At 49.7% G+C, this 24,767-nt stretch overlaps 9 protein-coding genes across 9 annotated transcripts, besides 37 other annotated features; all 9 read right to left on the bottom strand.

The window, feature by feature from the left end:
• Positions 1–604: a sequence feature (areas merged during assembly that could not be assigned to a particular haplotype. This can correspond to areas where the two haplotypes were merged or to regions with more than two copies in the genome that were merged during assembly.).
• Positions 80–115: a sequence feature (AT_rich).
• Positions 187–256: a microsatellite.
• Positions 258–304: a microsatellite.
• Positions 318–344: a microsatellite.
• Positions 357–378: a microsatellite.
• On the bottom strand, positions 561–3,821 carry Tc00.1047053506739.10 (hypothetical protein, conserved; the record flags this gene model as incomplete). The annotated part of the gene is made up of 1 exon (XM_811961.1): positions 561–3,821. One exon carries the CDS (start codon positions 3,819–3,821, stop codon positions 561–563), a length of 3,261 nt encoding a protein of 1,086 aa, XP_817054.1.
• Positions 605–20,770: a sequence feature (heterozygous, Esmeraldo-like haplotype).
• Positions 3,847–3,876: a sequence feature (AT_rich).
• Positions 3,938–3,982: a microsatellite.
• Positions 4,248–4,269: a sequence feature (AT_rich).
• Tc00.1047053506739.20 (hypothetical protein, conserved) lies at positions 4,299–6,233 on the bottom strand (the record flags this gene model as incomplete). Its single annotated transcript, XM_811962.1, has 1 exon — positions 4,299–6,233. One exon carries the CDS (start codon positions 6,231–6,233, stop codon positions 4,299–4,301), a length of 1,935 nt encoding a protein of 644 aa, XP_817055.1.
• Positions 6,175–6,218: a sequence feature (A-rich).
• Positions 6,286–6,366: a sequence feature (A-rich).
• On the bottom strand, positions 6,485–9,757 carry Tc00.1047053506739.30 (uncharacterized protein; the record flags this gene model as incomplete). The annotated part of the gene is made up of 1 exon (XM_811963.1): positions 6,485–9,757. One exon carries the CDS (start codon positions 9,755–9,757, stop codon positions 6,485–6,487), a length of 3,273 nt encoding a protein of 1,090 aa, XP_817056.1.
• Positions 9,789–9,855: a sequence feature (A-rich).
• Positions 10,013–10,939, bottom strand: Tc00.1047053506739.40 (hypothetical protein, conserved; the record flags this gene model as incomplete). Its single annotated transcript, XM_811964.1, has 1 exon — positions 10,013–10,939. One exon carries the CDS (start codon positions 10,937–10,939, stop codon positions 10,013–10,015), a length of 927 nt encoding a protein of 308 aa, XP_817057.1.
• Positions 10,985–11,017: a sequence feature (T-rich).
• Positions 11,288–11,367: a sequence feature (GA-rich).
• Positions 11,429–11,451: a microsatellite.
• Positions 11,657–11,702: a sequence feature (A-rich).
• Positions 11,844–11,871: a sequence feature (AT_rich).
• Positions 11,908–11,943: a microsatellite.
• Positions 12,053–12,087: a microsatellite.
• Positions 12,252–12,279: a microsatellite.
• Positions 12,389–12,418: a microsatellite.
• Positions 12,527–12,594: a microsatellite.
• On the bottom strand, positions 12,606–14,030 carry Tc00.1047053506739.50 (heat shock protein HslVU, ATPase subunit HslU, putative; the record flags this gene model as incomplete). Its single annotated transcript, XM_811965.1, has 1 exon — positions 12,606–14,030. The coding sequence occupies one exon, from the start codon at positions 14,028–14,030 to the stop codon at positions 12,606–12,608; it is 1,425 nt and encodes a 474-aa protein (XP_817058.1).
• Positions 13,911–13,955: a microsatellite.
• Positions 14,170–14,223: a microsatellite.
• Positions 14,227–14,256: a microsatellite.
• Positions 14,347–14,366: a microsatellite.
• Positions 14,454–14,476: a microsatellite.
• On the bottom strand, positions 14,524–16,176 carry Tc00.1047053506739.60 (hypothetical protein, conserved; the record flags this gene model as incomplete). Its single annotated transcript, XM_811966.1, has 1 exon — positions 14,524–16,176. The coding sequence occupies one exon, from the start codon at positions 16,174–16,176 to the stop codon at positions 14,524–14,526; it is 1,653 nt and encodes a 550-aa protein (XP_817059.1).
• Positions 16,499–16,525: a microsatellite.
• Positions 16,563–18,827, bottom strand: Tc00.1047053506739.70 (hypothetical protein, conserved; the record flags this gene model as incomplete). Its single annotated transcript, XM_811967.1, has 1 exon — positions 16,563–18,827. The coding sequence occupies one exon, from the start codon at positions 18,825–18,827 to the stop codon at positions 16,563–16,565; it is 2,265 nt and encodes a 754-aa protein (XP_817060.1).
• Positions 19,340–19,362: a microsatellite.
• Positions 19,493–19,526: a microsatellite.
• Positions 20,169–21,146, bottom strand: Tc00.1047053506739.80 (mitochondrial carrier protein, putative; the record flags this gene model as incomplete). The annotated part of the gene is made up of 1 exon (XM_811968.1): positions 20,169–21,146. The coding sequence occupies one exon, from the start codon at positions 21,144–21,146 to the stop codon at positions 20,169–20,171; it is 978 nt and encodes a 325-aa protein (XP_817061.1).
• Positions 20,771–21,528: a sequence feature (areas merged during assembly that could not be assigned to a particular haplotype. This can correspond to areas where the two haplotypes were merged or to regions with more than two copies in the genome that were merged during assembly.).
• Positions 21,156–21,179: a microsatellite.
• Positions 21,529–23,616: a sequence feature (heterozygous, Esmeraldo-like haplotype).
• On the bottom strand, positions 21,535–23,820 carry Tc00.1047053506739.90 (ATP-dependent RNA helicase, putative; the record flags this gene model as incomplete). The annotated part of the gene is made up of 1 exon (XM_811969.1): positions 21,535–23,820. One exon carries the CDS (start codon positions 23,818–23,820, stop codon positions 21,535–21,537), a length of 2,286 nt encoding a protein of 761 aa, XP_817062.1.
• Positions 23,617–24,031: a sequence feature (areas merged during assembly that could not be assigned to a particular haplotype. This can correspond to areas where the two haplotypes were merged or to regions with more than two copies in the genome that were merged during assembly.).
• Positions 24,032–24,767: part of a sequence feature (heterozygous, Esmeraldo-like haplotype) that runs on past the window's edge.
• Positions 24,268–24,312: a sequence feature (A-rich).

A 24,767-nucleotide genomic window follows, 5' to 3' on the forward strand; every position in this document is an offset into this window, starting at 1 on the left:
CCCCGTTCCCCAGGGGGTGGGGGTGCAAAGGGTATGCCCCCCCCCCCCCCCCTGCATCCATGTAAATCTGAAATTTCGCAAAAAATAAAAAAAAAAAAAATTCTTTTTTTTATTTCACGTGTACTTTATTTCTGTTGATCAACTTCCCCACACACCCCTTCCTTCTTGCACGTCTTCCATCTCTCCGTTTGTTTTATTGCTTGCTTCGTTTGTTTGTTTTATGGCCTGCTTGCTTGGTTGTTGTTATTTCTTTGCTGTTTTTTTTTTTTTTTTGCTTTTTTTTTTTTTGTTTCTTTTTGTTTTTAATGCGTACATACGTGTGTGTGTGTGTGTGTGTGTTTGTGGTTTGTTTGTGGTTTTTTTTTTTTTTTTTTTTTTAAGAAACACAGGGACACACATAAAATCCCGCACACACATCACAGGCAAGTGGCATCAGATTTAGATGTATACATGTACATGAAATAAACCCATATTTCAAAAAAAAAATAAAAAAATACTGAACGGTTTCTCCGTGAGCCTCCAGTCACCCTCCGACTGTGTCGGAATAGAAGTAGAAACAATCAATACCCGCGTAGTTCACGCAGCATGAGATGCCATGGCACATCCGCTATATTATCGTGATATGCCGTGTACACACTGAAAGGATCACCCGCACACTCAAAGGCGTCAAGCAGTTCAAGCACGGCGGCACGACGCATTATGTCTTGTGCGCACCATTGGTCAAATATACGCTTGAGTGGGCGTAGCCGCATTGAATCCGTCTTGGATGACTCTGCCGTGTCGTTAAGTGTCTGTGTATGGTACATGATAAGCTCCATAGCCACGGCCCCCTGGTAAAGAATACCGGGTCGCTTGCTGAGTATCTCACTCACAACATAATCCACGTCGGCGCTTGACGCCAACATGCGGCCATTGTTCTCGGTGACGCAGGAACATGCCAGCAGGGCGCCAACCACACGCATCACCGCAATTAACTCACACACAGTGGAGTTGTTCCCCAAAGGACTCAATGCCAGCTGAACCGCCTCGTCCCGCCATCGCGGGGCTGTTGTTGGTGGGAAGACACCAACCTCCGCTGCCGCGTCACGCATCTTGCGGAAAAGCACAAATTCAGGGTCTTCTGTGACACGTGGAAAAACAAGACATTGCGCCAGTGGGTCGTAGTGTCCGGTGTTTGTGAAGGATTCCCCGAGCGGGCTGCTGCGCAGCGATAAGGAAGGCGAAGAAGGCACACGTGGACGCATGGACGGCGTCCCGGGCATGGCATTGCTCGTTACAGAGCTCACGCTCAACAAGTACGGAAGGAGCCGAAAGCGATTCTGCGCCGCAATTCGTAAAATCTGTCGTTCATCATCGGGATCGTGCAGGTTCTTTAGCACCTGCAGGCTAACGAGGTAACAGCTCTTTACCACTGTCACCATCTGGTCTGTCCCTCCGCTGATTGTTAGCTCCCGCAAAAGTACATTAAAAAGGCCACATTGCACCATGTTACGCACCTTATCCACATGCGGTAAAGCATCATTGCAAGGGAGGTGGCACTGAAGAATCATTTGAGCCATGTTGTCAAACATGCGTGGACAATTGTCGTATTCACCCTTTTCCACATCAAAGCGAATCCACTCCAATATGGTTAAAAATAAAGTTTTGGCATCATAAGTACCGCCGCAATTACTCAATAACGAAGAAAGAAGAGATGCCACTTTGTTTCGATCGTCAAATGAAGACGTTTTTGTGGTTGCAAGACGCAACCACCATGTAAGGCATACCACCATGTTTTTCAGTTCCATGCCCCGCAACATGGAGACGGCTGTCGCTTCTTCACCGTTACGAAAAAGGCTCATCAATTGTTCAGTGACATCCTTCATGTTGACCGTCGTGTCCGTAAGGGGTGTGCTGCCGACAAATGTATGTGGAGATCTTATTCCCTCACTCGTAGTTTGTGGTTGACTCATGTTGATTTGATGTGGCCGCACATCCGGCTGGCACGAAGCCATTTTTTCCGAGCCTGTACCAAAAGGAGTTAAGGGACTGTTGAGCTGCAAGGAATCCATACTGCTGTTGAAATAATTTTCCGTGCTGCCACTGACAACATGCGTGAGGACAAGCTGGCCGTAAGGTTGATGCTGCCCACGAGAGCACCGTTCCGTCGATCGAAGAGAAGACTTCAAATTGCCACTTGTATTTTTATTATTACTTGTGTTACCATTATTATTATTGCAGGTAATAATAATTGAGTTGTTGATACTTCCATCCTCTTTGACAATCTCCTTGCCATGAACATTCACGTGATTCACACTCACTGGATTGTTGGCCCCATTGACCTCTTGTTCCCCATTGAGAGGAGGCGTCGACGCGGCCGTCCTACCAGCGTCCAGAGAATTCCTCGCCGTTTTCTTCTCCACTGTTGACACAAGAGAGGCTAGAGACATTGGCGGGACAATGGTGGCGCTTTTCTCCCCTGCCGTGACGTTATTTTTCTTGGCCCGGCCCGTTTTTGTTGGACGCTGCACATGCTGCTCTACCAACTCCGGCGACACCCACCCGTTCGCCCGATTTAAATCACTCAAGTCCATCATGAGAAACACCACGCGCGGTTTTGGGTGCGACAATTCAATCGTCTTCGCTATGCCCAACGACTGGGCGAGGAGTTGCGGCATGTGCTCCTTAAGCACCGCCCCCGTGTGGCGCAGGAGCGTCTGAAAGACCTCAAATATCGCCTCCTCCTTTGCGGTGGGCTCGTCCGGGTTGTAGTCCCGCACAAGTATGCGGATCACGTCCTCAATCACCCGCTCCGTCACAAACCCAATTTTAAAGAGCTCCGCAACAAACCGAATGTTTCCAACAAGGCGATCCTTTAATCGAGTGCGCCTTCCTTCCACCTCTTCCTCGCCCAACGGCACCCCTGTCACGCGGTCAACCAACTCATCCGCGGAAAGCTGCAAGGGACGCTGAAACTGCGCTTCGCATGACGCAATTAACATGCGACGGAAACGTCGAGAAAAACTTTGGTCACGCGGCTCCGTCTCGCGCCCACCATCCTTCATGGAGCAGACATCTTGTGCAAGACGTGCGTACAGGCCGCTGTACGCAGGCTCCTGTACTGCCTTTTCAAAGACAACCTTGCAAATCTCCAACAACTCCGTGTCTTCCAACTGACGTAACGGAAGCAACATCATTTCATCCAAAAGTACATCGTATTTGGCCGGTGTGATGCGACTTAGAATCGACATCACTTTGTGATGCGTGAGTCGAACAGGTTTTGCACGTGTTCTACCGCCCCGCAGACTGCAGCCGAGCGCCCCACGTGTAAGACCGTCATCGGCCTCATCCGTCTCATTAAGAGAAAGCTGAAGGTGCGTTGGAACTTTTAGGGATGGAATATGCAGATAATGTCGCACCACCCAGCGAAGCACGCCGTACGGTGTGTGTGCCGCATCTCGTCGAGCCGACAAGAACATTTCCGGTGGGTACACCCTCTTCTCAGTGGCGGCCTCTGTAAACTTCTGGGAGCATGTGTTAACGTCTGCACTTAGAGAAAGAAAACTGCTGCTGCTGCTGCCCACCGGCGGCAAATTGGCACAGCTGGGTGTGGGTTTCAAACACGGCGACTGTCCAAGTGCTGGCGGTGGCAACAAGCGGGGCTCCTTTGGTGTTTGTTCCTCTGCCACGTTGCTTCCCGAGTTACAAGGCCGTGGCAGAAGCGTCACCCCCCTGTTGGTCAGTGGCGCAGCCTTCAAAATGCGTGTGGGTGGCCGAAAAACAGATGGTTTCCACGTCTCGCTCCTCGCAAGACTGAGTGGACCCGGTGTAACGGTGAACATATGTAGAAATATAATAAAAACTGGCAATAAAAATTATTATTATTTTTTTTTTATTGGTGATAATAGAATCTCTACCGCCAATTTTATTTGCTCCTTTTGTTGTTGCTTTCTTCCTATTTTCCTTTTTCTTTGTTTTTTTTTTTTTGTTTTTTTTTTTTTTTCCGTACAGAGACGCAGGTAATTGCTTTTTTATGATGCACCCTTAAGTTGCTGGGCAACGACTGCTGCGGCATGGAGCAAGTAGAGAACCAAAGAGGGTGGAAGACACACACACACAGAGAGAGAGAGAGAGAAAAAAATTTCAAAAACGGCCCTTCAGTGTTCATCCGCACATGACGCAACGCCCGGTGACTTCGTTCAGGTACAACCCCAACAGAGAACAAAAAGAAAAGGATGTAACGAACATCGCTTCAGAACAAATCCGACTAATTAAAAAAAAAAAAAAAAACAGCGCCACGGTAAATCCCCTCTTGTCCCTCACAACACATCCGGAGAAGAAGGCAAAGAGGGAAAAGAAGCCACAATTGACTCAGCCCGGCGGAGTGCGTGTTGAAGCTTCTCCTGAAGATAGGCGACATCCCTGTCCCCGCCATGTGACGCCGCCGCTTCGCCCTTTTCCACCGCCACGGCATTCTCGCGGCGTGCAACCTCAAGCATGGAAGCAATGTCATCTTCGCTCAAAGGAGGAGGCACATCGCGCAACCAAACGGGAGGCGGCACGCCAGCGAACCGTTCCACCCCCGCTGTAGGAAGTAACGCCTCCATACGCAGCGAATCATGCAGTTTCGACAGCCGTGCATTGATCGAACGCATTCGAGACTCAAATATCCGTTGCTCACGCGCCTCTCGCATATAAGCATCACCAATCTCTCGAGCCGTTCTCTGTCGTGGTTGTGGCGGTGATGGTGGTCGTGGGGACAAGGAAACTTCCTCCGCTGCCATCGCTGCTAACCTTTCATCCTCATACTCATCATCATTGTCACTGCTGTTGGCGTTGTTACTTTCAGCGCCAATTGGGCCGCGGACCTCTTGAAACCATCGAAGTCGCTCTTCCAACGCCGCAAGACGCTCCGTTGGCACCGCGCGGTAAGGTGACAGCTCTGCCGTAAAATCTGTGCACATGATCTCTTTAATCCGCTGGTTCTGCTCCCCGCTGAGACCAATGCCTCGCACCGGCAGCGATGGCTGCCTTCCTGTCGGCAGAGGGCGTTTCTTTGCCCCCGCCAGACCCTTCTTTTTTTTCTCCGGATGCTCAGGCTGCTGCTGCTGCAATGATGATGATGATTGTAAAGACAAGAATTTCTTTGCAGCAGCAGGGGACGGCAAGGACACACGCACGCGGCGACCAAAGCGTCCTCGACGAGGCGCTGCGCCACTTGTCTCTGCCTTTTCCACATGCGACTCCGTCTGCTCGGCGGAGGCAGTTGGCGCCACACGATTCCCTTCGCCCGCGCCCCCCTCCAGTTCGCTCTCTGCAATTTCGGTGCGATGCACAAACGCCTCTTCAACTTCCGCCGTGTTTTCCCTCTCCCTCTCCTCCTCCTCTCCGTCACGACCATCATCGACAACATCAGCCTCGTCCTCCCCCTCATCCGCATCCGTCACCGCAACCGTGCTGAGCCGATCTTCCTCTTCTTCCGCGGCCACCGGCACAAGAACGTTGCCCTCGCTGTCAACACATATATGATATTCCTCCCCGTCGCTGTCAAAGGCCGTGATGAACGTCTCAATCCTATTGGCGAGTGTGCTTAGCTCTTGTTCAATGACCGTGGATTCCTTCTTTGCGTCGTCGGTTGACGGTGGTACGGCTGCGTCTGTCGCCGTGGGTGCATGCTCCCTCTGACGCTGGAGGTACTTTACAAACATGGAAGAGTTTGCCTGCAAGAAACGCAGCAACTCCTTGTCGCGAATGCGCCTCACGTCCTCTGTTGTGAGTGCAATGTGCCGTCCGCCATTAACAAGCGGCACACTCTTCTGAAGTATTTGCTCGGCGCGGGCAATGGAAGAAACAGACATGGACGGCGTCAATGAAACCGCCGTCAAAGAAATGACGTTCGAGTTATCGCCAAAGTCGTATTTGTCATCATCGTCATCGTCACAACTACCGAACTCCACCGAGTTGTCGCCTTCCATCCATTCCGCAAGGCCGTCGTCGAGCTGAGTTTTCATAGCACGACCGGAAAGAACATGCAAAAGCATACGGGACGCAAAGGAACTCAAGTGGGAGTCCGCAGCGTCGCGTGGTTCTGAGGCAGAGCCATCAGACTTCTCGCCGCTAATCCTCGAGGAAAAAGAACTGGGCGTATGATATCTTGGCTGCATACAGGTGAATATACATATACATGTAGCCTGCAAAAAAAAATAATAATAAATAAATAAATAATAATAATAATAAAAGGGCGCCAAACGCATAAAAAAATGCCAGTTGTCTATGAAACGAGCCGCTGCCCCGTAATTCCAAGGCAACAACAAGAAGAAAAAAGAAACAAACACACAAAAACATACATTATAAAATAATAGAGGGAAAGAAAAAAAAAAAAAAAAACCGTTAACGATAATGCAGCACGGCCAAATATATTGTGTTCTTTTTTATCAATTTTACAGTATTTGCGACGTCGCGGCGGGTATCTCCCCAATGCCACCTCAATTCCCACTTCTCCTCTTTACTCATCCAGACCGCCAACTCCCCTGGTGATGGAAGGCCGGTAGGAGACGTTATGAACTGAGCCTGCAGCAGACCTCTCGTTGGAGTACATCAATAACCGTGTGAATTTGCCCTCCGATGCCTCTGAAACATTTTTCACGGCGCCCTCAATGCCACCGTATAGACGGGCCTTCACACCCAGGCCGTAAGTGCCATTCGGAGAAAATCTCCCGTACTGCGCCCGCTGCAATGGATTGGCCTTAATTATATGCGACGGCACATTGGCGACTGCCTGAAACGAGTGCGGCGGAGAATTTGTGCGATTCATTGTTGAACGGGCGTTACTGAGGATAACGCTTCCAGCGCTGGGTCGCGGGGGCACAGTACCAAACATCTTCCTCTCTTTCGTCGCTAACTGGCGAATGGCAGCCCATCGCTGGTTAACGAGAACGGCATCCCTCTGCAGCTCCACATTCTGATGGCCGTCATCTTTTAGGATAAGAGCGTCGTGAAGCCCACTACGCAATTCGCATTCTTTTTGCTTCAGCAGGCGGTGAACATGGATATCATCACCGTCAATATCACTACTGGCGGCCTCATTGTTTTTCTGGCTGATGCGCAAAGACGCGTTGGTTCGGGGTCGCTGCAAGACGGCCACAACATGGTTGATGTACGTCGGTGGACGCGCGCAGTTGACCTGAATGCCAAAATCAGTGAAGTTGGCGCACGCAAATACACGACACTGGCGGCCAAAATGATACTGTGTGAGTGTGCTTGTAAGAACTGACAGGAGTTGATGCCCCTCTTCATCTGACGCAAAGGCAAAAAAGAGATCGTGCTCCTCATGCACACACATAATCATGCTCGGGGGCATTTCACGACGTTCGCGTTTCGAATTCATGTACACTGCTTCTACCCGTTCTAACGCGGTACACCGCACGGTGTCGGCCTCAGAATTCCCCACATAAATGTGCGAGGATGTGAGGTAGGCACAGCGCAGTGTCGGCGGTGCCGGTTGCTCCCAGTGAAGGACGCGGCCAAACCAAAAAAGCGCGGCTCTTCCACGGAAACTAGGAAAGAGACACTGCAGGGACTCGGGCACTTCCACAAAGGGAACTTCTGTCAGAAGATCCACCTTTGCAAACTCCACCGCAGTGATTTCTTCTGCCTCCCTTGGAAACTGCAGCGGACTCTCCGCGCCGTAACGTTGCTCTAGGTAAAGGAAAAAGTCCTCCTCACTCCCATGGAAGGAGCGGATAGTCTCGTCAATCTGCGCCTCGTCAGGCTCTGGCAGACCCGCACGCAGAAAAAAAGCAGAAACCCTCGCACGATTGCGTCGTGTGACAGGCACCGGTTCGGGGCCGTATTTCTTCTCAAGCCCACAGAGGAGAGCGTCTTCCTGTCCAGCGTATTTCTGAAGCAACATGTCTGCATCCCCGCTGCGTTCTGGTATGTAGCGTGCAAGAAAAGCCTCTAGTCTCTGACGCCACGAAGGTCGATCCGCCGTTTCATCCTCATTTGGCAGTGGCGGTGATGAAGACACGTGGGAGGCGTCCCGTGGAGAGAGCAGCAAATTTGGTTGCACGGACAACGCAGAAGAATCCTGGTCAAGCGGCATTGGTCCGTAGAGTTGTGTGAGTCTTTCAAAGAGCAGCTGTTCACGGTCCTGGTAGAGCGCCATAATCGCGTCCACATCTGCAATCTTCTTTGGTTCATAGTGACGATAGAAATTCACTAACGTCCTCCTAATTTCCTCCGGCGACAGGGTTGTTTTATACCTTTCCAATCCTACTGTTTTCTCACGGGGCTCTGGGCCGTATCGCATCACAAGATGATGAAAGAGCTCCTCTTCACGCCCCTTGTAACTGTTAAGAACATCGTCCACGATGCCAACGCTGTCGGGGAGATATTTTGCACAAAATAACAACAATCTCTCACGATGCTCGGGCACTGAAGAAAACTCTTGACGCACGGCATACTCCGGATAGGTGTTGTAGAGAAGGCTGAGCAACTCCAGCTCTCTTCCAAGGAACTGCTCAGTAAGCGCCGCGGCGGTATCTTGTTTCAATGGCTCACATGCTCGCAGAATATCCCTCACACGTTCAAAAACGAAATTTCTGTATCGTGCATTCTCTGAAGTTGGCGGCATCGCGATGGTGGGTAATTTATACCCCTTCTTTGGCTTCAGACGCAGCTTCAACCCCTTGGTGGTTGCGACGGGATTAATGGGAGGTACGCGTGTTGGATCGAGAGCACAAATGGCATTGTGGACCCGCTTAAGAAGTAAGTCGCTATCCTTTCCAACGGTTTGAATGCAGATGTCCGCGTCCTTCAGGCTGGAAACAAAAAAGGTGAAACGCTGCTTTCGCACACTGTCGATGCTGTGAACGAGAACCTTCGAAATGGCCTGCAACGGCAGCACACGCACCGGCTGCTGTGCGTGAACCACAACAACCTGCGCCGGGGTGATGAAGAGAGTGGCCTCCGAAGACTCCTTTAGTGTCTTGCCATAGAACCTCACCGACCCGCCCCAAAATAGCGACACATCGTTGAAGGGTGGAAAACAACGTCTAACGGCAACTGGCACCCACACATCGGGGGGAACAGCATCGGCGGCGACGGTGTCGGGGGCCGTCGTCCTGCTCCGCTGTTCATCCACCAAGCGAGCAAGCGTCGCCCCGAGGCGATCCCCAAATGTATTGGCAGACGACAGGAACGCCGTGTTAGCCGCCCCACTGCGGGGAGAAATGCTGTCGCGCAAGGCCTGTTGCTCCTGCAAGGTCAAGATGGGCTTGCCACGTGGTGGCAGCCGCACAACACCCTCCGGTAGAAGGTCATGTCTATCAGTCATGCATCTCTGCATCGGAACGGGATGCCCGCATGACGACAGCAGCCGCTCAACAACCACCGCGGCAGCATAACCCGTTTTTCCGGCTAAAACGATATCACTTGGCTCCTGTGGGTTGCTGAGTACAAACGCGGTGAACAGGCTCCGCGAACTGCTGGGGTTATCAGACGAAGAGAAACCAACGTTGGTCAAAATGCAGCAAATATTCTTGAGTTCCACGCGCCGATAAATCCCTCCCTGGTTATCGCCAATGTAGAGGCTGTCGCATGTAATAAACAACACTGCGGGCTCTCGCTCTCCTCCGTTGCCCGTCGAAACCACAAAATGTTCAACTTGCGCGCAGTAATGAAGAGCGCAGGTGTCAAGAAAGCCGTACTCGGTCCGCAACGCTTCGGGCACTACGACGTATGGCACACGGGGAGCAGAATCGATGGATGACGACATGTTCAACTCCCCTCACCCCCCACATGGTCACAAAAAAAAAAAAAAAAAAAAAACGTAAAGATATCAAAAAAAAAAAGAAAAGAGAAGAAAAAAAAAAAGGCGGCTGTGTGTGTGGATGTAAGAGTGTAGGAAGTCAATGCGCAATTAAAGATATTTTTTTTATTATTTGCTCAAAGAAAAGAAAAAAAAAAAACAAGCAGCACAGAGCTTTCATGCGTGCTCAGTGAAGTCAAGTAAAATGTCAGAGAGTCATCGCTACGCGGCGCCATTGTACACAGGCGACGCACCGGTGTACCAATCGGGTGAACCGGTGTCGTCTGTCGACTTTTCATGCAGTTGTCTCACGCTGTCGCGTGCGCTATGCTTCACCTCCACCTGGTACTGCGTCCCAGCACCGCTCGCATGATCATCCTCCAACATGTTCGCCAGCGAATCTGCCGAAAGGGCCTCGTCGGAGCCTGATTCTTTTGACGCTGTTGAATCCGCATCTATGCCCGCTGCTGGAGCTGACACGCGAGACACCGTTGCCGTGAGTCCACTTGCCTTCTCTGTAGCCTGGTGCTGTTCCCGTGCAAGAAGCGTCACCTGGTGCGGTGTGAGCTGTTCGCGATGCAACTGGGCAAGGACGTTCAGCACAACAGTTGCCTCACGCATTGTGATAAACCGCCCCGATAATTTCGCCTCTTCTGCCTGCACAGCTGCCACACGCTTCTTCACCGCCAACTCCTTGTAAAAGCCCTCCAGCACCTTCTTGATGGCCTCGCTGTGGGCAATGCCTTTCCTCTTGAGCTCGTAGTATTCCTTCTCCATCCTGTCAAGCGGCTTGCGCACCCAAAAGATGTTGTAATACCGCATCCCCTCCGACGCCAGCAGCCGACTCTTCCGCGCTAACTCGTCGCGGAGTGCCGCCCGCTCTTGGCTGAGCGACCCCGTGTCGTCCTGCGTTGGCTCGCTCTCGTTACGCGGGTTGAGTGTCTTCTCCTGCTGGAAGTTGTGATTTATGGGCGGAAACATGCGGAAGTGGTTGTACCACTCGGGCGGAATGTAGAAGCCGGTGCCTACCAGCCGACCCATGCGCTTCATGTGTTGCCATGGCTCGTACGACTCATTCCACACATCAAAGCGCGGCGCGACGCCCATGTTCTTCGGCATCTTGTACAGCCGCAGTGCCGTCGACCGCATTCTCGCCCCTTCTCCGTTCCTGCGCTCGCCCTCGTTCTTGCTCGGTTCTTTTCCTTTTTTTCCTTCCTTTTCTTTTTTGTCTCCTCAGCGCCTAAACGTCCCGTAAACTTATTTCTGTCTGTGCCTGCGAGTGGCGGACTGCAAGCCACACCCACACACACGCACGCCGCTTGACAAAAGTCGCAATAAACGGTGAATAAAAACAAAACAGCGATGCAAGAGAGCTGCAGAAAACATGCCGTCATCTTACAGACACTGGCAGGAAGGGGGCGTGGGGGAAGGCACATTTATGAAAATATAAATAAATACGCATGCTGACGCAACCAAAACAAGTGTCGGAGGTAAACAAGGGAGAGAAAGCGAGCGAGAAAGAGTGGGGTGAAAGATAACAACAACAAAAAAAAAAAAGGGAGAGAGAGAGAGAGTGATAAGGCGGGGAAGAATTACGTCACAGCTCTGAGACAAGTGCAGCGAAGGCCAAAAAAGAAAAATAATAATAATAATAATAACAAAAGGACGCTGCTACCGAGCCTCTTGCAGGCGTCGCAGTGGCCATTGCCAAAGACACACACACACAACCACAAAAGCACACAAGCATTCACTCACACTGCACAGAAAGGGGGGAGAAGGGGAAAAAAGCCACAGCGCCAGATCAAATGGCAGAAACACACAAATAAAAATAAAAAAAAACGCAAAGGCACATGCAAAATAAAATTTAAAAAAAAGAAAAAGAGAAAAAAAGAGTCAGAAGAAAAAAAAAAAACTGCCACGTATTCACAAAGGCACACACAACTGATGAATCTCCAAATACCGCAAACAACATATGACGGCGGTGTGTTGTTGTTTTTTCCCCCCGTCCCAGTGGATGAGCGGCTGTTTAAACCCTCATCTCATCCCTCCTCTCTTTTTTTTTTTTATTTATTATTATTTTTGCACGTGACCTTTGAATTCCTTTCTGTTTGTTTCCGTTTTCTTTTTTTTTTTTTCTTTTTTTTTATTTGTTTCCCCCCTTTTCTCCCTCCGCATGTCTTCAGAACTTCTGTCCTGTTTTTAATGCTTCCTTCGCCCTTTTTCTTTTGTTTGTTTGTTTCCCTCCTCTTTTCCCTCGTTCTTTTTTGTTTTGTTTTGTTTTGTTTTTGTTTTGTTTTCCTTTTCCCTTATTTTGTCACACACGCATTTCCCTTTCTTTTTTTTCTCCCATCCGCCGTCTCCGGCTCTTGACAAATTCGTTCGCCGTCAGCGCCTTTCCTGCCCCTTCACGCACTCACCTCCTCCGGATCCCCTAGCAACGTCCAAATCCCTGCATACATCCAAAAAAAAAAAAAGAAAAAGAAAAAAAAGACCATACATATGTATGTATGGCGTGGGAGACCAATCCCAATATATATATATATATCGCCTTCTTGTCTGCATGGATGTATTTCAGTCCATTTCTAAAAAATGAGGCCCAAAAGAAAAAAAAAGAAAAAAAAAAAAAAAGAGCCGTCATTTCTCTGTTCGTTCAATTTTCTTCGCTCCTCTCCGCGCACGACATTTGCGGTAATAATGAGTGCACGGCAGGCAAAAGTAAATATTTCAGTATTTACTTATATATATATATATATGTAGATATATAGATAGATAGATACATACATACATACATATAAGTATAAATAAATCTTGTTATCTAAAGAATGAACTTCTTAATATCCACCTTTTTCACCATGTTTTCTACAGACTTCTTGACGTACTCCGCGTCGATGACAAACGTCTCACCCTTTCTGTCAGGACCATCAAAACTGATTTCCTCAACCACCTTCTCTGTGATGGTGATGAGTCGACGTGCACCGATGTTCTGCACGGTGGAGTTTATGTGAGCGGCAACCGTGGCGATCTCCCAGAGAGCGTCTTCCGTAAAGACAAGTTTGACTCCCTCCGTTTCCATCATTGCAATATGTTGCTTAATTAGGTTGTACTTGGGCTCTGTTATGATGCGGTGAAAGTCGTCGGAAGTGAGCGGCTTCAGCTCTACGCGAATGGGGAGTCGTCCCTGAAGCTCTGCCAACATGTCAGAGGGTTTCACGTTATGAAAGGCACCACTGCAAATGAAAAGAATTTTGTCCGTCTTAATCTGCACATTAAACTTGGTTGACACAGTTGTGCCCTCCACAAGCGGGAGCAGGTCCTGCTGGACACCTTCCGCAGAGGCCTGATGTCCCTTGTACCCCCCGGATGCGGTGACAATCTTGTCAATTTCGTCAATCACCACGATGCCATCCTCCTCACAGGCTCGCAACGCCTCAGCGGAAACATCCTCCGTGTCAACCATCTTCTCAAGCTCCTCCTGCTGCACGGCAGGAAGGGCGTCCTTAATCTTTAGTAACTTCTTCACCGTCCGGGTCTGTGCAGCGCCCAAGGCGCCGGGGAGATCAATGGCAATAAAGACACCTTCGCCTGCTGCTGTCTTGGGCTTCGGTGCCTTTTCTTGCAGCTCCACCATCACCTCTATGTCATCCAGGGCACCGGAGCGAAGGTGCTCGCGAAACCCATCCGACACACCGGCCAAAGCCTTCAAAATACGGTCCTCTGCCTTCTGTCGGGCCACCGCTTCGTTCTGCCGCATGAGATTCTGCTTTGTTTGCGTCAACGATGCTTTGTAGAGGTCTTCAATGATGCTCTCCACATCCCGGCCGTGAAAGCCCACCTCCGTAAATTTGGTTGCCTCCACTTTTACAAAGGGCGCATCCACCAACTTTGCCAGACGCCGGGCAATCTCCGTCTTTCCAACGCCCGTAGGCCCTATCATGAGGATGTTCTTCGGTGCAATTTCCTCGCGTATTTCCGGACCAACATGGTGGCGTCGCCAGCGATTCCGCAGCGCCACCGCTACCGCCTTCTTTGCTTCGTTCTGCCCAATGATGTAATTGTCCAGCTCCCGCATCAGCTCCCGCGGCCTCATGTTGCGGATGAGCGTCCGTCCCGTCGTTGACACCGGCGGCGGCGGCATCGATGGGGCGGCAGCGGCGGTGGCCGCTGCACTACAGAAACGAGCCGCCCCAGTGACTTTTATAACAACGCCGGCATGCAGCGGAAAGACAGTCGCACGACGCATGCCGTGGCGTACTTTCACGTGTTACTCTTCCTCCTCTTGCTGGGGTGGCAAATGCAAAGTGTCACGGCGTGTCAAACTCTCAATAAGAAAGTAAAAAGAACAAAAAAAAAACGTGTTGTGCTAAACCCCACCACTCCTTTTGTTGTTGTTCTTCCTTGTTGCTGTTGCTGTCGTTGTTGTTGTTGTTGTTGTTTTAATATATGTATGTATATGTATATATATATATCCGCCTCCTTTTTGTTTAGCTCCCCTCCACCAACTCTTCTTTCCGCTTCCCTTGCTGTTCTCGTAAAAAGCTCCTTCCACATGTACGTGGAAAAAAAAAAAAAAAAAAAAGTGAAAAGAAGGAGAAACCACGAAATCGCCAATCCCACAAAAAACAAGGACACAATTGCGCCCCAACAACGTGTCATATGGTCGCTCAAAAAAAAAAAAAAAAAAAAAAACAGCGAGCACGGCTACTCACACAATTGGGTGTCCCTCCATCGCAAAACTATATCGCGTTGCTGAAAAGAACATGCTGCCTCTTTCTTTTCAACGGAGCCACGGATCGCAGCTTGTGTACAAGACGCAGCAGACTTGTTGTAAGAATCCAACTCCGCCGCTCCACGATGCTGGCGGTGTATGTGTTGCGGGAGCCAACCTGCAGCTCTTCCTGAAGGACGTTGAAATACAACGCCGAGTACAGCCCAAGGCCCTGAGGATGGTACAAATTCTCAAGCAGTGGGTAACGCTCCATCAGCTCGGACTGCCGCGAAAGTAGACCCTCCACGCCAACAGGAAGGTTCACCCGATGCGTAAAGGCATAAGATATAAACTTCGCCTGCGCTTCGAAAAGCATAAAAGGCGGCAACAGTTCCTTTTGTATCCCCACAAATGCAATGGAAGGACGGTGAACGTACAGTGTGCCCAGATAAAGCCCACGATGGTGGTGCATTTCTTTGCCGGTACTATCTCCATGCGACGGCGGTGATTGCCCCTTTTCACTTTTGGAAATTTGCAGCAGTGATGATCCCTCCACCACATTTCGCATGTCTCGATGCAGAAACGGGTAGCGTGTGTGATATCCGGTGGCACAAATGATCGCATCAATGTTATCAACAAAGATTTCACCCGGGGTATCGTCTGAACTTTGGATCCCTCCCTGCCGATCGCGCGCCGTAGAGCGTGTTTTTGCCTCGGCAATTATATCTACTATCCGCTTCGGCTGCTCTGTGAATAATATGCCGCGTCCCTCACTGCGAAGAGGGTGTCCGACGCCTGGCATCCCTCCCCAGCAAGCACTATTCCTAAATTTAGTCCAGTTTGAAACAATGCGGTTGCCTTTTGTAATATCTTTACGCCAGCCAGGTGAGCAGGAAAGCAGGTGCAGAGCGGCGCTTGCCACATCACGCATAGCCCCACCTTCATGCATCTTCAAAGAAGACCAGTTCGCACCGTTCTCGAGTTGTTGTTTTTGGCGTTGCTGCGGCATGTAAAGAGATTGGCAGCTGCTCTGGTACACATCGGAGCCACTACGTAACAGCTCCCAGCAGTAGTCAGATGCCGTGACGCCGTCGCCCAAAACAACAACACGTTTTCCTTTAAACTGGCGAAAATCCTTTACATGCGAGGCGTGATGCAGCTCACCACCCTCCCTCAGGTAGGGCTCTAGCAATTCCTTTATTCCGTCCGGGTATCGTGGCTCCTGTGTTTGACCGGTGCACACACACACCTTATCAAATGACCATTCAAAAACGTCACCATTCACAACGTTAACTGTAATAATGCGCCACAGGGCATCCCGTTCTTCGTAACGGACGGACTGCACCTTCGTGTTGAAGCGCACAAGCCCTCGGATGCCCATCTTCTCCGCATACTGCTCCAAGTAGCGACACACAGAAGAGTGATGTGGGAACTGCGGCACAGTGTAATCAAAACGCAAATCGCCAAAACTTATCAGGTCTTTTGGTAGTACACATCGCATCGTTGGGTGCACAGGCGACACAAGTCCCCGCGAGGAAAAAGGGCTGCGTGGGTCGCTCTTCCATATGCCACCAGGGTCTGCCGCCAGCTCAAAGCATGTCACTAGCAAACCACTCCGGCGTAAGGCCGTGCAAGCCGCCATCCCGGCAGCACCGCACCCAATCACCGCGCAGGATAGCATTCGTGTCGGTTTGTCTCCTTTTTTCTTTCTTTCTTTAGACCGGCGACTGCGTGTGTGCTTTGATGCTCCTTCCCCTCTCCTTCGTTCCTGCTGCAGCCGTCGTTTTTTCCAGAAAAATAAAATAAAGAAAAAGCACAGGAAAGGGAAATTTAGTTCTGTTTCACCCACCAGGGAAGGAGTCCACACCTCCACACAACCCTCAAAGGAAAACCCGACAACAGCAGCACAAAATACGAGGAGAGAAACTTAAAAAAGTAATATACATACATATATATGCCAACTCAAGACGCCACGGCGTCCCAAACTCCCCACGCGGTCTTGCTTTTTTTTTTTTTTTTTTTTTTTTTTTATTACATAAAAGACGGGTCCAAGAGTCATTTTTGCCATCACACATCCCCCAACGCCCTCCAACCGAGTGAAATTTTCTTCTCAAAGTAAGATCCAACAGGCAACGACCTTTTCAACATGGCAGCCGTCGCCTCGTCCAGCAGCTCTGGTTCCACGCCAATGAGGCGCCGGAGTGTTAGCTGTTTTTCCTCCTCCAGTGTGGGCTGCGGTTGGATGTAGCGCCCTTCATTAACAGCCGCGCCAGGCTTCTTGACTTCAATGCCCGTCACAAAAGGGAAAAACAGCAAATTCGATTCTCTTTTCGGTTTCTGCGGCGATATATGCGGCAAAACGCCATGAGCAACACCAACATCTGAGCCTAAAGGAGGTAACCGCGTTTGGAAACGCGGCTCCGCACGAGGAAGTTCCGTTAAGTTCACATAATTATGGTCCGGCGCGGCGTAAAGGATCCACACCTCAGCCTCGCTGCCGCTGGTCAGTACCACGGTGCCCGTGTACGCGACGTTTTGGGGCGAAAAGGTCAGGAATGCCAACAGCAATCTATCTCCCTCACTGGGCTGCTTTGAGACGATCGCCACACCCGCAACATTTGGGCACGATGGCATCACAAGAAAATGCGTAGAGCCCTCCGGAACATGAGGCGTTAAAGGTGCAAGAAGTTTACAAACAGAGGGGGTAAAGTACTGGCGGGGAAATTGCGGTAATTGATGCGGAACAAACGTCACTAGAACTTGATAAGCCACAACAGGCACAAAAAGTTCCTCAGAAACGACTGCAGTAAAAGGGTCTTTGCGTATCGTTCTCGCGCCCACCACAACGCTATGGTAGCCAGCCTCTGGCACCATTATTGTAAAGGTCTCGCTATTGGTGGCCTCCTCGCGTTGGTGCCACACCCACTGAGGTCCCAGCGGTGTCGCCGTGCTGAGATCTTCGGGCAACGCCTCCAGTGTGCCCTTGTAGATGAAGCAGGAAAGCTCCGTCCGCTCAGGTTTCTCATTTACAAGACTAATATAAAAGGGCGTGGAACGCACCGTGAAGAGGCATCGACGCCGGTGTGACTGCAACGCCAATGGGAAACGAAAGAACGTGTGCGTCAGACAGGGAGCGCCCTCCCACAGAGATTTCCGTGGCGGATTCAAGAGCAATGTATTGTGGCTCTCTTTGGGTAAGTGAGTGAAGCAAAATTCCTGTGGTTTTGTATTGAAATAGAAACTTTCCATGCATTTCTCCGCTGAAACAGACGACGCCAAAATTGGGCCATCAAGAACGTTTTGTTTTGGCTTCTCTTTCTGGGGGACAGCAAGACGCTTGGATTTAACAGATGGCAAATCCTTTGAACTGGGCTCCCTACCAGCCTCCGCTTCCTCCACTACGTCTTTATTCCGTGTGGTGTAACGTAGCGGTCCAGTGTAGGCCGAGAGAGCAACGTCCACCAGGTACCGTGTCATGCTGTTCTCCCCCTGTGGGATACATACAATATTCCATGCCCATTCCATGACTTCCTCCGGCGCACGTCCTCGCACGTAGCCTTCAACCACCTTACTTTCCACCTGAGCCCAGTACAGGCACTTCTGATACAAGCGTGCCAAAATAAGCGGGTCAGCGGTACGCTTACGCATGGCCGCCTCAAGCGGGTCGACAACCTCCACGGGGGCTGTTGTGAATTGCACATCAACCCCTAACTTTCGTTTTGCGTTACGAGATGCCGCGGCGCCCCTTCGTCCAGTCACTTTCTTTGCAGTGGTAGCAGCAGGAGCGGCCTCTTCCTCGACCGCGGGAGAAGGTGAAGGAAGCTCTACAGTTACGTTCTCGCACAACCAACAATACAATGCCCGTGCCTTCTTCATCAAGCACTGTGTCCCAGACTGTCTCCACGTTGTCTGCTGAAACGGCGCAATTACTTTTGCTGTTATTTCCTCCAGTTTTGTTACCCCATCCAACGGGCCAACTGCGCGTGCTTGTGCATCCGCTTCCTTCTGCTCCGACTCGCCGATGCCCCACCCGGCGTCCACAACAACATCGCCTCCGCAAGCGGCACCATCGTGGGAGAACGACACACCATCATGACGACCATGTGGATGTTTCGTGGACGACAAGAAAGAAACACTCTGCCCCTTCGTATTGACCTCTACAAAAAAGCCAAAGTGATGAATGTAGTCACCATAATATCGAAGCTGTGGTTCAAATATGGACGGACACACGTTCTTTACAAAGGAATCGTAGAGAAATCGCCCAAAATTTTCCAGTCGTGTATCCTCAGTCTCCTCCACGGCCACAGACGGCGCTTTTGTTCTCCTGTTCATGTGCCAATGATGTTCCTCTCACTGGGGAAAAAAGGGGGGCAGAGAGCAGCGTGGAAGAGAGAAAGCTCCAGAACTCCGCAAAAAAAAAAAAAACCGTGCAATGCGACTGCGTGTCAACGTTCCAAATGACAACAACATTAAAAAAAGGGGGAAAAAAGAAGAAAGGGAAATTGGGTTAGAGTCTTATAGCTCTCCACCGTCACCACCACCACCGCCATACCAGCATGACGATGCAATTCATCGGACTTCCATCGTAACTCCTCTTCGTTCCCTCGCTCCTTCTTTTTTTATTTCACCCCCGCCCTTTTGGCGGATGTTGTGTGGTTGTTTTTGTTATTCTTCTTTTTGCCTCCTCTTCGCCCTCTCGTTCGTCACCTCTCGTTCCCTCTCGCTCGCCCCTCGTGAATACATCTTCAGGAATGTACACACATGAGTGCCTCACCCAATGGCAGAATCTATCAAAACTGACAAAGGGGTGCCAAACATGCAAGCAATTCCTAAGCACCTTCCACTTTTTTTTTTTTTTTTTTTTTTTACTTCGGCCCTCAGGTTTTCAATTATTGTTGCATTTCCCTTGCGTCAAAGTCACAAAATAAAGTAAAGCACAATGTTGACAAGAGCATGGCTCATCTCCGCATTTCATCCCCAAATGACACACAAATACTTGTCTGTGTGTGTGTGTGTGTGTGTGTGTGTGTGCCTGAGCGTTAATAAAACACACAGACAGACACCTTCCCCTTTCAAGCACCGTCATTTTATCGCCATCTCTCTCCTCCCTCCTCCGTGTGAAGTCAGCGACAGACAAATCAAAGAAAGGAACAAAGGCAAAGCGGTGTATAAATCTGGACAATGCACATATGAATAGGTGACAATAAAGAGAAGAAGTATAGATATATATATAAAGCAAAAAGACATATGGAGAAAGAGAGAGAGAGGCAGAGGGAGAAAAGGAATTCCAATCTATGGCAATGTGTGAAGGGAGAAAGGACCAATTTAAATTATTTCACTCCTTCTCTCTTTCGTCTATGTTATCATCCATCCAGAGAAAAATATTGCTGGTAGGAAGAAAAAAAGAGAGAACTCCCAGGCAAATAACTTCCTCCCCTGCAGAAACACACAAGCACGCAAGAAAAAAAAAGAGAGAGAGATCAATAATTGTGGTAAGAGTGCAACTTGTCCATTTTTTTTTCTTCCTTTTTTGTTAGTCTCACCCTCAATAAATTCACCTCTTTGGCAAAAAAAAAAAAACGGAAAAAGTCGTTTCTTATGTATTTTTTTAATTCTATTAAACCCAGTTTCTTTTCATTCTCTATCACACAACACGTCGTTGAGGTTCCACTCTTAATCGGCCTCAGAGACCGCCATAGGGGATGTCGCTGTCGCAGAGTTTGAAGAAATTACAGCTGCGTATTTAGCCCTCGCATTGAAGCACATGTACGCATACATGACAATCTCAAAGGCGTATATCTGCGCTGCCTTACTAATGATGCTTCGCAGCAGGTGGGGAGAGAGGCCCTTGTAAAAGCCAACAACTCCATCCGCTTGATAAATATGCCGTATTGTAGGGAAAAATCGTGTGTGTTCACATTGACGTGTCACAAGGTTCACGGTACGCAGGTGCGTAATGACAACGTTGTATGGGTAGGCGACACCCACCGCCACCAGCTTCGAGACCATCGTCAGCGATACCATCGCCGCAGATGTCAGAAGAAAGCTGTTTGAATCTTTAAAGGACCCTTCCTTTGTTATGCGTTTAAGAAGCTCATACACGGACCAGAAAAGACCCTCCTCTACAAAGCGCCCACCTATGTTTGTCACCGTACCGCGGTAGAAGCCGACAAATCCCTCACGACGCATCACATCCCTAAAGACTTCTCGTACGGTCAGTCTATCATCCACCTGCACACGCGTGCGTACCAAAAAGAGCGGCGCAAGCGTTAAATTCGTTGTACAAACAGCACCAATGGCACACAAAGCGGGCCGTATACGCTCATCCACGCCCAGCTGCGCCATTTCCTCCTGCAAAAAGCGGTACGACGGCAGATAGATGCCGTTGGAAGGAAGTGACGCCATCATGTTCGCCCCGAGACCACGCGAAAAGGCGTGTCCGACTCCCATACCGAATAGATCCCTTACAGTATACAGGAGACTTTTATGCGACTTGCCGGTGGCACCTCGACTCGCAGAGAGTCGAACGCGAATGGTATCAAGCGGGTTCGTGATACACGTAGAGCACACGCCAGAGACGCAGCCGGCAAAGACAGAGACGGCATACTCCCACTCCCTCCGTGGCGCGGAAGTTCCAGCTGTGGTGGACATAACTGTTTCTAATAATAATAATAATAATAATAAAGCCGCATCGGCAAAAAAAAAGAAAGTTTCAGACAGAAACCGAGAATTGCTTTGAAAATGGCGGCGGTGGCTGTATCAACGACCACCGTAAAAAGCGGCAGCCACCAAGCACACACACGGGCACAATTATTTTCTAAAAGCCTCTTTGCTTTTCTCCACTGTTTGTTCCTCTCTCTTCGACTGTTGCTTTTCGTTTTGTTTTGTTTTCATTGTTATTTTTTGTTTGCTCCTTATCATTCTTAATCGCTTAAGGCGCCTTTTCCTTCGGCCTCCCTTTTCTTTCCTTTTTTTTTTCTTCCATCCTCTCTTCGATCTCTTCGTTCTCATTCCCTCTCAATTGGATGGCGGTAGTTTCTTAATGCCTTGCCATGCGCTTCCGGTGGCGGGACTTGCTTTTCCTCTTTAAACCGTCGCGGCGCTTGTAGGCGGCCTTTCCATTTCTCTCACGGCTCTCCGCCCGCCTTTGCTTGCGTGCTTCACGTATCTTCTTTTTCTTCATCTTCTTGATGGCCCCGGCCTGAAGCTTCTTCTCCGACTTGCGCCGCAGTTCACGATGGGCGTTTTTCACTCTTTCCGCGGCGCGTGCCTTCACATCGCGTTCCTGCCGACGCGCCAGTTTCTGCTTGTGCAGGAACTCCTTCTCCTCGCGGTCCCAATTGGACAGTTCGTTCTGAAAGTGATGAACTGTGACCTCCGCCTCCTTTTCGTAGAGTCGCCGCGCCTCCTCATCACGCCGCTTTCGCTCCGCACGACTAAGACACCATGTTTTCTTGGGCTGTGCCGTCACACCATCGGCAAGCATCTCCTCCGCGGAACGGCTGTAGCGCCGCTCCGCCTGCGCAATTTTTTCCTCTAACGCCTCTGCGGCCAGTTGACCTCGCACCTGCGGGAACACCGCGTTTACTTTCTTCGTCGCCTCTGAAAGCAATTCATCCGGCACGTCGCGGCGCTTCACGGAGGACACCTGATGGCTATTCACAACCCCGCTCACTGTAAGTATCTTTCTCATAATGTCAGCATCCCTTGATTCGTCCACAAGCGACACCGCCGTGCCACTACCACCGATGCGAGCAGTGCGACCAACACGGTGAATATACGCCGTGAGTGTCGGAGGCAAGTCAAAGTTCACGACCGTCGACACTCCCTTAATATCAAGCCCACGGGAGGCCACATCTGTCGAAAAGAGGTACTGCACCTCGCCCGATGCAAACTTCTTTAGTGAAGCAAATCGCTCCTCCTGTAGTTGATTCCCCTGCAGTTCCGCACTCGTGAAACCCAACGCAGTAAAAAGAAGATGTAAACGATGTGCCGTCGTGCGGTAGCGAGTGAATACAATCGTCTTTTCCCTAAAATATCCAAGACAGAGGGCCACCAAAAACCTTGACTTAATCTTTGTAAGGTGCTCTAAAGCATCCTCCGTCTCATTAGAATCCACTGCCTCAGATTTTGCTGCATCCCGAAGCCGCTTCGAGCGAATACGCTTCTTCTTATTGTCCACCTTTTCTTCTTCTTCTCCCTCCATTTCCCCATTCCCCTCACTGTCACAACCCCTCAACGGAGCCGTTGTTCTCGTTGTTGTTGTTGCATCGGAAGGCAGGCGGATGCGTACAAACTGCTGTCGCAGTTTCGACTGGAGCGCCACATGTCCAACGTCCACATTTTTCGGCTCAAACAAATGTTCCTTCGCGAACTCGTCCACCTCGCTCGTCATGGTTGCAGAAAACATTAACACCTGTCGAGTCTCCTCAGGGACGCGTTGAATGATATCCACCACTTGGTCTTTGAGTGTTACAGTAAGCATCTTGTCGCATTCATCGAGTACAACCATCTCCACGCCAGAGACATCCAAACAACCATGTGCGCCCTTGTAGTTGTGGAGCAAATCCACCAACCTTCCAGGCGTTGCAATAAGAATATCAGGAATCGACTCCAGAGCTGCCTCTTGGGCAGTTTGCGCGATACCCCCAATTGCCAAGGCGACAGTCAACCCAGTTGTATGGGTCAGTATTTGTTGCAGCATGTATTGGCATTGCATGCCTAATTCTCGCGTCGGAAGCAAAATAATGGACCGAATAAAACGCCGCTTTCCTCCCGAATGCAACTGCTTCTGAGGTGCACGTGTCAGTAGAATGTGCAGAAGCGGCAGGAGGAAAGCTGCCGTTTTGCCAGACCCTGTTACCGCCCGTGCACATACGTCACTGCCGCCGAGAACCGCAGGAATGGCTTGCACCTGCACAGGGGTTGGAGAAAGAAATCCTATATGCGTGACGGCCCGCACAAGCGCTTTACATAGGCCTAATTCAATCCACATGACTTGATCCTGTGTCTGATTTCCAGCCCCATTCCTGTGTTTACTGCCACAACAGCTGTTGTTCACGGGGATCGTCTCGCCTGGCATGGCTGCCTTCCACTCCTCCTTGCGTATCGGCACAATGTCTCCAGTACCCTTCACACCCGTCAAACCAAAGAAAAACTCCGAGGCACCTTCTATCATGGCATCTCCACTGGTCACCGTGGCATCGTCACTGTTCACACCCGTATTTACGTACGGTATCTTGAAAATCTTCTTGCTGACGCCGCACACATTGTTTTTCTTTTCACCTGAAGAACGCTTCCGCAGGTTCTGGTGCGATGCTCGCATTCAACCCAAGCCAGACAGAAAGAAAAATTTTTGGGGTAACTTCCTTTTATCCCTATCTTGTTAGTCTCAGACCTTTATTGTCTCCCTGACTCCACTTTTCGCGTTGCTCAACTTTGGATGGAGTCCGTATCGTCAGTGGCGGGGATATCACTGCCTGATTCATATCGACACAATATATATATAAGGAAAGAGAAGACGACAGAGACATGGAAAAAAAAAAATGAAACAATGGCAATACTCCATACAGGCTTGAAAGGTTCATCTTATTCGCTTGAATCGCCACTTAAAAAGCATGAGCGTGTTTACCTCATGCACCCATCTCAAATAATAAAAATTAAAGAAATAAATGCAGCGCCAAAAAATAACAATAATAACAACAAAAAGCTGGCAAACTGCGCGGAACAAATCGGTAAAAAAAAAAAATGTGGGTAAGAAGAAACGCACAGTAAAAAGGAAGAAGAAAAAAAAAAAAAAAAAGAAAGAAGGGAAAAAGTAAATGAAACTCTTAGCTGTTGCAACGGCTGGTAGCAATAATGATAATGAGGATGCAATACACGGTGTTCATGTTTACTTCCACACGCTACACAAGACCTGTGGAGAGAGAAAGAAAATAAATTACAACTTTCCTTCCTTTACTATTTACCCAATTGAATCAATCTCCCCCGTAAACCGACCTTTTTCTCCTGAGCCCCATTACCGTATTGCTTGCATCATTCCTCATGCGTGTCCCAGTCCATGAGCAACCACTCCCTCATAACGCCCATCTACGCTTGTCCTAAACTTTCTGTCGTTCTGTCCCTCCCATGCCCTAATGGTATCTGATGATATTGTTACCAAAGTCAAACCAGAATCATTGGGTGAAGAAAGACCAAAAAAAGTTGCTGAAAAAATATATTCACAGCAACTACCAACAGCATCCTGTAGGAAAGCAAAGCCGAAGCTTATAA

The sequence above is a fragment of the Trypanosoma cruzi genome, genomic scaffold, assembly GCF_000209065.1.
Source record: "Trypanosoma cruzi strain CL Brener 1047053517037 genomic scaffold, whole genome shotgun sequence".
In the NCBI taxonomy this organism is placed as follows: Eukaryota; Euglenozoa; class Kinetoplastea; order Trypanosomatida; family Trypanosomatidae; genus Trypanosoma; species Trypanosoma cruzi.